General features: G+C 42.7%; 1 protein-coding gene across 4 annotated transcripts in view; it reads right to left on the bottom strand.

Moving 5' to 3' along the window:
• PRDM2 (PR/SET domain 2) overlaps positions 1-14,846 on the bottom strand; it is a 62,692-nt gene that overhangs the window by 7,357 nt on the left and 40,489 nt on the right. For 3 of the 4 annotated variants that reach the window (XM_027658061.1, XM_027658063.1, XM_027658064.1), the window contains 2 exons: positions 12,645-12,755; positions 7,777-12,148 (listed from right to left, as the gene is read on the bottom strand). In XM_027658061.1, the coding sequence (XP_027513862.1) occupies positions 7,777-12,148; positions 12,645-12,755 (4,483 nt within the window). Of the gene's footprint in view, positions 1-3,974; positions 5,849-7,776; positions 12,149-12,644; positions 12,756-14,846 lie in introns of those variants that run through there. The other variant, XM_027658062.1, reaches the window with a different exon arrangement.

Here is a 14,846-nt window from a genome sequence, read left to right as displayed (position 1 = left end):
ACACTGCAGTTGATTTTATTTACACAGAAATGGTGACTCCAAAGGAGTTCAAAATGATTGCTGAAGGGCAGCAGCACTAGGATGACCCCTCTGTCCTGCACATCTCATTACATAAAGAAACCACAGAACAAAATGTGCTTTAGATTTGAAAAGACAGCCGAGTGAGAGCATTTGCCACAATGAATGGAGAAACAACCTCAGACTCCAGTGAGGGTGGAGTTTGAATGTGAAATTCTCTACAGCAGCTCAGTGATGGAAGAATTCATTATTCCTCATCTTTCCACCTCCTTCCACACTGAAATGTTGAGCAGGAATCTCAATACCTAAATGACACACTACATGAATTCCCCCATCACACAGTTGGAATGTGACTGAGTGCTGTTCACCCACGGGCTGGACACAGGAATGAGCCTCCAGAGGCCCTCAGCAGGCAGCACATCCTCTGTGCTCACAGCAAAGTCCCTGCCCTGAAAAAGTCCCTGCATTTACTTCACCACAGGCATTTAACTTTGCTGAGCAGCCCTGCCTGAAGTGCAGAAGAAATCACAGACTCAATAAGGTTGGAAATGTCCTCCAAGGTCTCCGAGTCCAACCTGTGCCCCATCCCCACCCTGTCCCCCAGGCCAGAGCACTGAGTGCCACATCCAGTCCTTCCTTGGACACCTCCAGCCATGGGGACTCCACCACCTCCCTGGGCAGCCCCTGGCACAGCTTCAGTTTGTGTCTTCTCCTCCTGCCCCTTGTTCCCTGGGAGCAGAGCCCGACCTCTCCCAGCTCCCCCCTCCTGTCAGGGGGTTGCAGAGAGTGAGAAGGTCCCCCCTGAGCCTCCTTTTCTCCAGGCTGAGCCCCCCCAGCTGGAATCAAGGAAGGCTTTGCTGGAACAGGCCCAGATATAAGATTATTCCTCTTTTTTGACTGGCTCAGGGCATTCTGAGTGGTGCAAGGCTCAGTTTTGCTGCTCACCTGCCATCCCACAGCACCTTGCACCACCCAGCCTGAACACTGAGCCCGTACTTCTGAAACATGGGACATCACCCACTGAATAATCAAAGCTGTTTCTCACAACCCTTTGGCAGTTTCTGGGAGTACTGTCATCCAAAACATGACTCAGAGACCCTGTTTGGCTTGTGAAACATAAAAGTCTTAAAAAATTAAACAGAGAGATACATACACAAACAAAATGCACGCTGCTGATTGCTACACCGGGCTCCACAAACCACTGGAGCTTTGAATAAATTAGGAAAATGAAGCAGCTACCTATCTCTTAAGAAAAAGCCTCCCTCCAACTTGATGCCTGCTCGAGCTTCCCTTTGAGTTTCAATTTTACTGCTTGGTATCTGGAAAAAAAAAAAAAAGCAAGCAGTATTTCAATGCTCTTTGTCCAATGCATCCTCTACCAAAAGCATCTTTAAAGACTTGCTAAGAGAAGGTGCAGGATCAGCAAAATGAGAATGGAAAGCAATGAAGTGTGAGTGGGAAGCAGCACTCAGAGGGGACTCAGTGGTAGCAACTAAGAAACTAAGGAAGAGGATTAAGAGTAGTTGGTGGCTGGAGACTGTGATCCAGAGGCAGAACAGGACTCCAGGACCCCCTGCTCCTCTGTTCTGTCAGGAATCCTGTGCTAGACATTGGATTCTTTACACCCATTCCCACTCTAACCATCTACTTGCATTTACACCTCTGGGTGGGGACTGATGGGCATAAAGCAGCATCAGCTTCTGCTCCAGTCAGTGTTACCTTGGTATTCATTTCACTCAAAAAACACCTCTAAGACATTACTTAAATTGCAAAGAAAAATCCCCAAAAAAGCTTTGGAAATGACATATAAGATCCCTCATATAAGATCATACATATAAGATCCCTCCTTTATAACATTAATTTTTCACTCACTTGGTGTGCACAATGGACCATTAACTGTACACTTAATATACCATGCCTTTCTTAGTGTTTTATTTGCATCTTGATCTGAAATAAGATTTATTTTCCTCACCATCCCACTCTTTCAAAAAATATTGGAAGGTCCTACACATCCCCTCTTCCATCAGAGAGCTGCTATTCTTCACCATTTAATTAAACAGATGTGGAATTTCACCTCTCTCTCATCATTCACTTACCACACAAGCTCAGATCCAAACCAGCATGCACTTGTTGCTCAAAAACTATTCTTTAGCTCCTTTTCATCATGGACAGAAGCACAACATCATGTGACTCACACAGATCTCACACTCAGTACATAAAAGCCAGAATTAGTATGGAAGGTCTTCTAAGTTCTCTTTTTAAGGTCATTCACGAGCTGTTTGTCTGTCACAGGTTTGCTGTTGCAATTCAGCTTCTCTGCTGAACTTGACTCCAGTAAAAGCTGGAACTGGCATAATAATTTTGGAAATGAAGTCACAAACCACAGCAAATGGAGCAAGTGCCATTCCTACTTGCATTTGGAATGGAACATTTAGACACCAGACTCAAGAAAATCGTCAGGAACTACACCAGGATTTTAAATAACAGCCTTGCAATACAAAATGCTGACAGAGCAGAGCACAGAATCAGCCCAGCCTAAAGCACCTCGGGCAGCTCCCAGAGCCAGGAGCTGGCACAGCAACACCTGCACTGCCCTGGAACAGCCAGCACTGAGCCCAGCTCACACAGGCCCGGCCACAAGCTGGTTTTAACACCTTCTAACAAACTGGCTAAAGGAAAATAAAAAGGTAAACACAACATGTCAGCTCTCCTGCCTCCACACCAGCTCCTGCATCGCTGTTTGCATCACACTGACACTCATTTGATCTCTCCCAGCGTGTCAGTTGGTCTCTGTAAACAGGACAAGTTTAATTGTTTTCGTTGCCTGTTTGGATGTGTTTCAAGACGTGTCAGCACTTTGTGGGCAACATCACAGCTTTATTGTTGCTTCAGATCATAAAGAGGCGGCTATGAAAGCCAGGGAAATTCAATTATGCAGATGAGATGCAACAGTAACTATGAAAGCTGGATGTTTGTATCTGCCACGAGTCACCTATTTAGGAATGAACCCCCCTGAGCACCCACTCTCATTTTGGAGCTGAGATCCCCTCCCTGGTGAACTGGTGGGTGCAAATGAGGGTGAACATCTGTGTGGCACGTCCTTGGTACACAACAGGACTTAATATCACAGCAAAGACAATGGCAACAGCATTTCTGCCAGAATATCAAGGAATGAGGCTGCTTTATTTATGATCAGTTCACTGCTATTCACAGCCAATAAATCCTTACAAGGTGACTGAAATACTGAGACTGCAAAGACCAAACACCAACTGGCATCTCATTTGTCAGCAACAGAAGATGTGAAACAGCTCCTAAAGTTTATCTCCTGCCCTCCGTAACCTCAAAACTACCAGGGGTTTTAAATGTTTTTTTGTGCCTCTTAATTCTTATAAAATATCCAAATACAAATATGGGTATGCAAAAGCATGTTTTCACTTGGGTAAACTGAGTAAAACCTAATCAAGACCAAAAAAGCTTCACTGTAGATTCCTACCATTGATGGAACTGCTGCTGCAGACTGAGGATTCAACTCCTCCCTCGTGGTGCAGCTCCTGAACCGCAGTGTGAGTGCAAAACCACTCCAGGGACAGCGCTGGGACCTCTGCAGCACTGCACCACATCTTCCCTTCAGTCAAAATCCATGGAAAACTTTGTTACAGAGACAACACGTTCAAGGAATGACACAGCACATGAGAAAATAAACTGGGAGCTCTGAGAGCTCTTACCAGAGAATCTTAAACAGAAGCATTAATTTGAACAGACAGCTCCATAAAATCCTACTGGATCAGGAGTGCCCATGTGCAGGAATTGGCTGCTGTGACACTCTCAGGCTTCTCCATGTCACATTATTCCATCCCACACCACTGTGGGACACAGATACTTCCAGCTCCACTGCAGGAGGCAGAACATTTATCTTGATGGTGGAATAAAACATTCCAAAATTCTCAGAGCCAAAGTCTTTATACGTAATTTTTTTATTAAACTGTTTCACAAGTTTAAAGCATATAAAAATAGAACACTGTAGTATCAGAAAAACACTATAATATCCGAAGTTGAAATGGTGCGTGCAATTTTTATTTAAATACTTTGAATTTATTAACTGTGTCCACAATTAAAAAGCAAAATCCTAAGGCTAAGTCAGAAGTGGCAAATTGGTATAAATTCATTTCAGTGAACTGGGCACAGCCAACTGAAGGATGCAAGAACACTTAATTCCTCCTAGATGTACATCGTTTCATTTTTCCTGCTTTCCACACAAAAGGCAAGTTTCCCACGAGTTTTTAAAAAGTTTACCTTACTGGTCACAGAAAATGTGCCATGATGGTTCCATCTAGTTGGTCATTAAGTGCTTGCAACACCACAGACTTGGAACTACAGCTGGAATTTACAGGATGGACGGATGGAGGAGGAAAATCCCTCTGCAGTTGCTTACCTGCACTACAGCCCCTTCAGCAAGGCTACAGTGTTCAAAAGCAAGGACAACCCCACTTTTATGTCAAATTGTAATTTTAATGTTTTCATTAGAATAGTCTTTATATCACTCTCCAATAGAAGAAACAATATAACTAACAGCAAACTTTAATACAGGAACATGCTCCAAGATTAACAACCCAAAATGAAAACAAAATGAAATTAATGTAAAATGCAAATCACATATAGTACAATTGAAGTGTCCAAAACAATTTAAATAATTTTAAATATTTTATTTTTTTTTTAAACTTGCTACAAATGCTTTATACAATATTTCAACATAAAGTCCCCATAACAGAAATGTAACAAAATGGGAATGATAGTGAAAGTGAAAGTTAAAGTGGCACAAATTCACCAAACAAGTATTAAACTACAAATTTTTTAAGAGGTAGATTACTTTTTAAGTCAAGAACAAAAATATAAGGGGTGGCTGTATAAAGAAACTAAGTCACTTTCCATCCATTCCGTCATTAATCTTGAAAGCTCTGGGAACACGTGACAAATGGCATTTCCAGAAAAAGCTGTTATGAACAAAAACCGATCTGTTGTCTTAAATTATTAGAGGTGCACAACCTTTTAGAGTAATTATAGATTTAACTTTCAAAATATGCAGGTCTGCAGCTCTGCTCTGGCCTTCTGATCCATAAAAAGATACACTGCATCCATTAAATATCTGCTGCTTAGAAACTCACTGTTGCTATATAAAGTTTTATTGGCATGTGTAAATACGAACTTGGAAAATTCATAAAACATCCAATTGAGGCTTTTTTTTCCCCATTGTGTGCTGGACATGGAAAAGAGTCAGGAAGCGAGGAGAAGGTGGGAAAAAAAGGGATTTCTGCCGTGCTGGGTTGGCCTCTACTGATTCATTTAGACAAAAGGCTTTAAGAGACTTAATACATGACAAAAATACTTTTGAGTGCAGCAATTGTTGTCCCTGAATCTACACTGAATTATGGACACACTGCAGGAACCTGCTTTGCCAAGCAGACAATGAACTCCACGAAGGTTTGGACAAAAGCAGGAGCTGAGCAAACACCAGAGCAGAGACTTGGTTTAGTTAATCCCACTATTTCTCTTGATGATTTCCCGTGGGGTTTAATTGTTTTAAGTAGCATCCTCCTCTTTAATCTGAATCATCCTGTGCGTGGCAGGCACGAAATAAGGAAATCTAGGCCTGACACTGAGCGTTAGCAAGAAGCCTGCAGGGAATTTTGTGATTGTGAGTCAGCTCCTGAGGGTTTCACAAGCTTGCATTTCCCATCCCTTGGCGTAGTGCTTATCCTAAGAGGAGCAACAGCTCTACCATGGCAGTAAGGGACTTTTGTTTGTTTGTTTTGTTTTTTTTTACAGGAGAGTCCTAGAAAATAAAAATAAACAAAAACAGAAACTGAAGATAAACGACAAAACAATTTGTGAGCGGAGTATGTTTACACAGAAAAACTGAAAGGTGAAAAACAAATAAGTATTACATGAAGGAAGTCTTGGAAAAATACTGAGATTTCCTGGGAAAAAAAGAAAAAACAAACCCAATAGTGCCTACATAGAGGAGAATCAAAGTTAAACGTTGGGGTATGAAGGCAAAAAAATTCTTCATATTTGATATAAAAAGTTTAATAGACAATCTAAATTTATGAAAGTTATTTCAGAAACAAAAATAATTTCCTAGTGAAACTACTCCCTACACTGATCAAGACTGCAAAGTAATGGTATTTGAGCCAGCCAAGGAAATCTTACCCCTGGTCAATGGATATTTCCCCCCAGATCTTACAGAACAATTCCCATATGCACTGATTCCCAAGTACTTCATTATTTTGCCTGAGGTCAAATGATTCATTTGGATGGAAAGATGTGTCATTTTGGCTTCTTATTCTGATCTGTTCTGGCATCATTTAAATACAGTTTCACACATAACACTGAGAGAGCAGCTGATGAGAATTAACAGGAAGATGTTTACGTCCCAAGAGAACAGGCCTGGGAGACATTTCTTGTTCCTAAAAGGCATTTTTTACACCATTAGTCTCCAAATTCCAATAGGATATTTTTCCTTCAACACATCCTAATTTGGGTATGGACTATTTTAAGTCAAATTCCCCTCTAGCCCTTGGGAATAATTCTGCTATAGGGAACCTTTACTTTACAAAGTATTTCCTCACAATTTCCACCTCGGAGCCTCCACCATAAGACACACAAGCTGTGAACAGTTTGGATTTTGACACTCAACAGATCCTGCTCAGGGACACTTGTTCTGACAGAGGCTGCCAGTTCCTCCCCCTCCTCCACTTAGCCATGACTTTGATAAATCATCCTCCCCTCAACCCTCAATCTGGTGTTAATCACAGCCAGCGCTGCAATCACCAACCCCAAAATTACCCGGGAGCTTTGGGAAAGTTCCTTGGCAAATCAGACACCTGTTTCCAGGAATAACAGGGCAGGAGCAAAGTAACAGAGGTTATAAACACTGTGCAAAATATACTATTGATTGCAGAGACTACATGAAGACGTAAGTCGGGACTCAGGCACGTAGATTAAGATTTTATTTATTTATTGAAGTATTACCCTTTCTTGTGATTAAAATGCTTCTTCTCAAAAAGAAATAGAACTTTAATTATAAAATTTTATAGTGAAACATAAAAGCATGATAATTCTAACAAATTTACATGTTCATGTAAATTTTCTTACATGTCTATTTCCCTTATATTAAGTATTTAATGATCTGACTCAATCCGTATGCACATACATTTTTGAAGTATTTGGTCATGGTTTGTTTCTTTTATATATATACTTATATATATATGCAGAGAATGCTTTTTATTACAAACCAAAGCAAGTTACTTGAGTGAGTAAAGAATGCAGTCATGATTTTTAGCCATAAATAAATCTAGAATGGTTCTGGGCCACCTTAGATACCAAATACAAGGTCAGTGTCTCCAATAACATTGAGTTTAATGACAAAGTTTATTTGCACTCAAGTATTGACATCTTTTTTTTTTTCCAGAGCTTTCAATTCAGTTTATAATTAAAGACATTCTCTATACAAACCGTGTATTATTTCATGAGAACATGACAAAATGCATCAAGTATGTACATCAGACCTCGGCATCAGTGAGCTGCTCAACCATGGTTCAGGAAATGCAACTTTTCTTTGTTTATTTGTTGTTTTTTTTTATTTAAGCATGAGAAACTCCAAAAGGGGGAAAAAAAAAAAAAAAAAAAAAGACCAAGAAAATTGGCAAACCAGCAAGCAACGTGTTCCTGGGTTGTTTCAACTTCAAATGAAACGCTTACCTGAAATCTTTTAGCTCTTGCTTTGTACTGCTTTCATCTCTTTTGTTTTCTGCTGCCTCTGCGTTTGCTGCCTGCTGCAGGCTCCGCGTGATGGGTCCCCCAATCCTCTCTCTAGACTTTACACTGAACCTGTCTGCCTTTTTCTTACTTGCCACAGCAGATTTACTCGGCAGAACAGCTTTATTATTCCTTTGTATTCTGACGTGCAATTTCCGGGACGCTTTGCTGGACATTCCAGAGGAACTGTTCTTAGTGACCACCTTAGTTTTTTTCCCATCCACGTGGGACATTTTAGATACTCTCACAGGACTAGAGTTCCTCAGGGACGAAGACGAATTTGGCTTTTTAGAGCGCATGGAAGGTACAAATTTCACGCTCTGTTTGGCCTTGAAGGAGGCCGAGGGGAGCTGGAGCTGGGCCGGCCCCGAGGTCCGTGCTCGGGTCTTGCCCAGGTGGGTCTGGGTGCTCTGCATCTTGATCTCCGCGTCCGCCGTTCGCCTCCGCTGGTTGCTGCCTTTGTCACTGTTCGCGGGTGAGGAACTCGCGCTTTTTTTGGAAGAATTCTTTTTAGAGGAGGGAGAGATGGGTTTTTTGGGACAGCTGTACGAGGCGTGTTTGTTCAAACTCCCGATGTAGGTGAACTCCCTGTTGCAGTAGGGGCAGATGTGAGAGTCCGACTCGGATGGATTGTTTTTCAGCTCCGCCTTCTGCTGGGCAGATTTCTTTTTTTGCAGGATAGCTTTCTGGACAAGCTGGTTTTTCTTTTTCAATGCACTTATTTTTAGTTTGTTGGAGGACATTTTGCTAATCTCAACATTGAAATTGAGTCTTTTAGGCTGACCCATTCGTCTGAAGGCGTTCTTCCCAGGCCCAGCTATAACCACCATGCCGTTCTTAGGCTGCACTGTCTGTTTGAGGGGTACTGGATTTTTTTTAGGTGTGTATCTCTTTTTATCACTGGCAGAGGCACAGGCCAGTATGTGTTTGTGTAACTCGGGCATGTTATCGACACTTTTCCCACATTTTGTGCATCGAATGGCAGTAGTAAAAGTCTGAGGAATATTGTGGGTAGTGAAGTTTGTGGCAGTAACTCCGATACCCATCGGATTGCGATGGTGATATTGGAAGGGAGGTGGTTTAAAGCTCGGGTAGTGTTGATTGAGGCCCATACGAACATCTGGATCTTTAGATTTCACGCCAGAAGCCATTATTTTTATAGTAGTATAAAGCTCTTCAGAGGAATCATTTAGATCTTCATCTTCCTCCTCTTTAGAAGGTTCCAAGGAATCTTCCTGCAGGCTCTGCATGTGCTCCGCGTTGGCCTTACTGGGATCAGTAAAATTCTGGGGTCTCAAAGTCCCGCTTTCAAACTCATGATGTGTGCACTCCTTGTCTGGATGGAGATCCCGCTGATGCTGTTGCAAATTGCACAAAAAAGCAAATTCCTTTTTACAGACGGAGCAAACAAAGATATTGCCCACTCCGTGGAGCAGAAAGCGATGTTCCGACAAGTCTGTTTTGTCCCTAAAAAGCTGTACACAGAATTCACATTTGAAGGGCCATTCTTCAGCATGAACAGATAAATGCTTCGTTAGGTCTTTAATGGAAAGAAAAGGGGATTCGCAGACATTGCACACAAAGCTCTTATTGAACGTTTCCTGCACGACTCCCGAGTCGCTGGAAGTGTGAGGATCTTCTCTTGCTTTCTGCTGCTCGTTTTCAGCTTCTTCCTGTTTTATTATTGGGAGAGAACTTTCAAGGTTATCAGCAGAGGAAACAACAGAAGAAACTACTGAAAGAGGAGGCGGAGATGGAGATGATGAAGATGAGGAGGAGGAGAAAGAGGAGGAAGAGGAGGAGGAAGACGAGGAAGAGAGTGTGGGAGGGCCAGGAGAGGCAGCAGAAATAAGAGGTTCAACAGAAGGAACAGGGGATGGAGAAGGAGAAACTGTAGGTGAAAGAACTGGTAGTGGGGACTGGGTAGTAGTGTTGGAGAGTGGTGATGGACAGGAGGAGGTGTTAGTGGCACTGGCAGACACATCTGGAATGGGTAAGGGCATGGTTGGGAGCAGGGGAGGAGGCGATGTAGCGACTGTTAACACGGGCGGGCAGGGCGGCGGGGAAGGGGGGTTGGTGGGGGTTAACAAGGGGGGCAGCTGGCACACAGGGGGTACAGCGGGTGCCTGTGGCACAGGGGAAGCGGAGGAATTGAGGGGCTGAGTGTCAGTGGAAGACGATGCCGAGAGCCCGGGATCCACGTCGGGCTCTGCCTGAGGCTCCGGGGCTTTGCCGGGGCTGGCGCTGCCGTTCCCCCCCAGCGCGCCCTCCGGGGCCGCGTCCGTCCCGTTGTACTCGTTCAGCAGCACCTTCTGTAACATGCACGTGGTTGGTTTCTTCTTTTTAACACCACTACACGTTGGCTGGATGGAATTTTCTTTGCACTCCCTGACTTCTGCATCGCTGCAGGGCTTCTTATGCACGCTCAGGTCTAAAACGGACTCCCAGGGAACCTGAGTCTTACTTTTGACGTCAGACCTTTGTTTCACACCACTGGATAAATCCAGCGGCTGCTGGTTGCACACGTTGCCAAATGTTGGAGCTGCTGTCCAGTCTTTTGATATTTTGTATTCTTCATAGCAATGAGGGCTCAAAGTCTCTTTGTCCTCCCTTCCAGTCAAGCTCCAAGCAGGTGAGCTGCTGTGGCTTTCTAACTTTGGCATTTTTGAGCTCCGAATACTATCGTTCCACACAGCTTTACCCTCACCTGATTTGACAAAGTCTCGAAGCACTGGACTGTGCTGTGGAGAACTGGGAGGAGAGCTGGTCCTTCTTTTAAATCTGCTGGATACTGGAGGCAAAATAGGTGATGATGTAACAGAAGGTCCTAGTTTCGGGATTTCACTTGATGGAGTTATCTTCTTATTGTCCTGTGTCTGAAGCAGCTGCTTTAATTTTGATGACAAATAAACCCCTTTTTCTTTATGAAAAGATAAGCTTTCTGTTGAAATGCTAAGAGGAAGATTTAAAGAACTTGTAGGAGTTATAGGTTCTGGGTCTATTTCAGTTTTTATTTTTGGTACAAGAGGAGGGCTGGCAGTTCTTCTCTTTTTGGATTCATTGCTCCCACTGCTAGAGGGTTCCTTAGGAGGTTCACTCACATGTGTTTGTGTAACCTTTATATTTGAGGAAATTTCCACTGTGACTGGACTGATGATGCAATTCAGCCCATACAGGTCCGCAGAGTTGGACTCCATCTGAATCACATCACAATTGCTCGTGCTGCTGTTGGACTGGATTTTCCCATCAATGTAATAATTTAAATTCTCAGAGATATTGCTGGAAATATCCATAATATAGACATCATCTACCTCCCCTTCCTCCTCGATCTCCGTGCTGGCTATGTACACGCTCTGCACTGATGGGGCCGGCTCTGTGGGAAGCGGTGGCTCTTCGGTGAAGAATCCTTTTCTCCTGACCCCTTTGGGGATAAGATGCCGCTCGTGAACCCTGCGCTGGTGCCTCCTCATGTTGGTGTGAGTTCCAAACACCTTTTTGCAGTATTTGCAGGGGTGCAATTCTTTGGGCTCCTTGTTCTCCTCAGCAAACGCGGAGTTGGACATTTCTTGGGAAGCTTTCTCAGAATCCAAGACAACGGAGTCTTGCACAAGACCGGGAACGTTCAGGTCGTCTTTAAGACCATCATCCACAATTACCTGGTTATCAGCAACGTTATCCAGGTGTTGTGATGACGTCAGGGTTAGGAAGGGTTTCCGTCTGGGCCCGGCCTCGTGGCGTCGCTCGTGCCTTCGCCGGTTAATCTGGGTCCCGAAGGCCTTCCCGCAGTAGCGGCACTTGAAGGCGTGGTTGAGGGTGGATATGTGGATGTGCATGTGGCGCTCGAGCCCTTGCTTTGTTGTGAACTTCCTCTCACAATGCTGACAGGGAAACATGAACGTTTCCTGAACGTCACCGTTGGATTCACCTCTTGCTTTCGGGATTTTCACCACGAGCTTTTTCTTTGGAGAGTTTTCTGGCGATTCCTCCAACGTACTCTTTTGTTCTTCCAGGGAGTCTAACTTTTCTTCGCACATCAAAGGCATTTCAGCATTTTCTTTAGGCATATTGGTATCTTCCATCTCCTCCTCATCTTCCTCTTCTTCATCCTCCTCCTCTTCATCGTCATCTAAATCATCTGATGCACAGTTTATTGCCTCTCCTTGCTTGTCTTCAGTTACCACTTGTGGTTCGTTGGTCGGACTGGGGATCATCAGCTTTGGAAGCACATCTTGATTTACCATTTCCTGAATCACAGCTGTTTGTTCCAGGGACAGCACAGCAGAAGCAGAAGGCGTTTCATCTTCCTCTTTATGACCTGAAACACGAGAAAAGCAGGAGATATTTTTACCAAACTCTTCAGAGTGTGCTACACCTTGCTTCTCCCTCTTCCTAAATCACAACAGTGGTGCACGTGTTGCACAAGCAGAAGGGACCACAGAATGAAGGTATGGAAGAGCTATGGGTCAAAAGAATTAATACTGGGGTTTTTTCCCCTTGACACTGTTAACTAGCAATAAATAATGACTGTGTAACTAAGCTCCAAAGACAATATTTTAGAATAAGGACTCTGCTCTGCTCTTCTCTTCTAAGGAGTTCAGGTTTATGTCTAAATTTTGCAGTTCAGTAGTTTTTCCTGTGGTCAGATTTGTACATCTGTGACGTGCTTCTAATACCTCAGTTCCTAAATAAGAAAGCAATTCGGGCAAACAATATAAATATGTTCACTTTGCTACACTAACATAACCTGCTAATGTACTAAACGTGACAAAATGATAGTTAGAGGCAAAAAAATAAGACACTTGAGAACTTACCCTCTTTAGAATCCTTCATATCTGCAGAAGTAGAATCCAAATCAGTCTTTTTCTGTTTTGTATCTGCTGCCTTCTTTCCCTTGTTTTTACCTTCCTGAGTCTTCTTCTTTCCTAGGGAGGAAAAATCCCAACACTTATTATTCCTGTTCAATAACTCTTATTTGTCATACTTGAGTTAAATCCCCAGCTTTGGAATGTAACACACTTCTGTAGAGAGCCTGCTTTCCTGAGGAATACAAATGACAGATGAGCAGAACAGACAGCACTGAGGCAAAGCAGCCTATGGAGCCCAGAAGAAATCATAATTAAAGATAACAATGAGTTTCTAAAAACCTCAGACTCCAAAATACTTTCCTCACTTTCAAAGCAAGAACAAAGTATAGGAGAAATGTCCTATCCAGGGTTAACCAGCTCACATCATGAAGTTACCCAAGACCTTATTATGGCCATTAAATTCCTGTATCTCACAGAAATATATGGAAAATAGAAAATTTCTTCATATACTATTACTCCTTAATGTTAATTGGAAACCTGACGAAACAGAAACCCAGAGAAGTTACTGTAGCTGTATAAACCTTCTGAATAATAAAAGCAACAAAGCAATAACATCTGAGAAGACTAAAAGCACCATGAGCTTGACCAACAAGGCAAAGGCAGTAAAACCAAATTAGATGGAACCGGGTACAGCAAAATATAAAGGTATTTTGTTGTGTCCACTGACACAAACAAGTTTGCTAACACTTTCTGGTAGCAAAATGAAGCAGCAAGTATTAGTTGCAGAGGATAATGAACACAAAAGGGCATTATGCAAAGAGCTGACCAGTGGTGCAAGATGTAAACACACTGAAAACTTCATTTTCCACTGCACTACAAAGTACTGCTGATTTTTTCCATTAATTTTACAGATTCAGCCCTATAATATACAGAAGTTATGATAAGGAGTGTGTAAGAAGACATAAAACTGTGTCTCCTCTGAAACTTCCCATTTCTATGCACCAGCTCCTGGGAACGAGACCTTTCCAGAAACAGCAATCCAGACTCCTCCTTTGCCCCCTCCAACACACAAAAAGCTATTTTATAACACACTGCCCCTTCCCTCTGATCCTCTGTCCATCACAGCCCTAAGCCCATTTCCTATTTAGGAGCACATTCTTCCAAGTCACAGTCCTGTCAACAAGTTCCTCCTTTTTACCCCTCAAATATTTTTCACATCTTGAGCCAAGAAACTGAAATGCCTCTAAAAAAACACGTTCCTCTATTCAAACAGAGAAGTCCCAAGGACACTCCCCAAGACAGCAGCTCAGAGACAGGAAACACTTGTTTTGATTTGAACATTCTATCTAAATAATTATCTGTATTTCCGCTCAAGGAGCTCAGATTTCACAGGCCACCTCCAAATTCCAGAGTGTTTCAGCTTCATGTAGGTAACAAACCTTTTTTTATTTTCTTAGTCCAATTTAACAGTTTGTAGGCTCATAAATTGACAACAGTCACTCAGGATGAATTTCTGTCACCTTTAGAACACACACAGGCATCCTCCCTAAGGTGAACTAACAGTTATCCCTGAATATCCTCAAATATTGGAACAATACCCGTGTCTAACCTGCTACAATGAACCAGGATTATTCAGACAATGCAATATTTAACTTTGATTTTATATCAAACACCTACAACTTCCAGAAGGTTTAGCACATATTTGAGTGCTCACACAGGCACAAGGAGTTCAAGTGCATCTTTACCTGACAGGCTACTGAATGTCCCATTTGAACATAAAAAGTAATTATCAGCACCTCTAATGGTTATAATTAGAACCAGTAGTACCATTATCTGAGTATAAGGGATTTCAAATAAGCTTCCAGAAATATCTGCCAAGTCACCTGAAATCTCTCCGGGAATGTACAGTAACACAATCAAACGGTTCCATTTCTAGGGAAAGGGTGTAAATGTAAGATTACAAAACATTCCTGGGGAATCAAACATGCATCACAACACACCTTAAGAGTGATATAACAAACCTGATTTCATTGCTAGAACCCCAAGAGCTGTCAACTTTTTTGGCAGACCACTTATCATCTGAAGACCAACATCAATATCTTGACTTAAATGACAAACTTCTCAGTTTGTCTCCACAGGTGAGACTGGAAAAAAGGAGGCAAAGATTGGTGCACAGGCCCCTCTCAGCTGCCAACCCTGGCCATGTTT

This window comes from Corapipo altera, unplaced genomic scaffold (assembly GCF_003945725.1).
Source record: "Corapipo altera isolate COAL_440 unplaced genomic scaffold, ASM394572v1 301, whole genome shotgun sequence".
Lineage (NCBI taxonomy): Eukaryota > Metazoa > Chordata > Aves > Passeriformes > Pipridae > Corapipo > Corapipo altera.
Note: the sequence above shows the minus strand (reverse complement) of the source record. Positions and strands in the feature narration are given on the sequence as shown.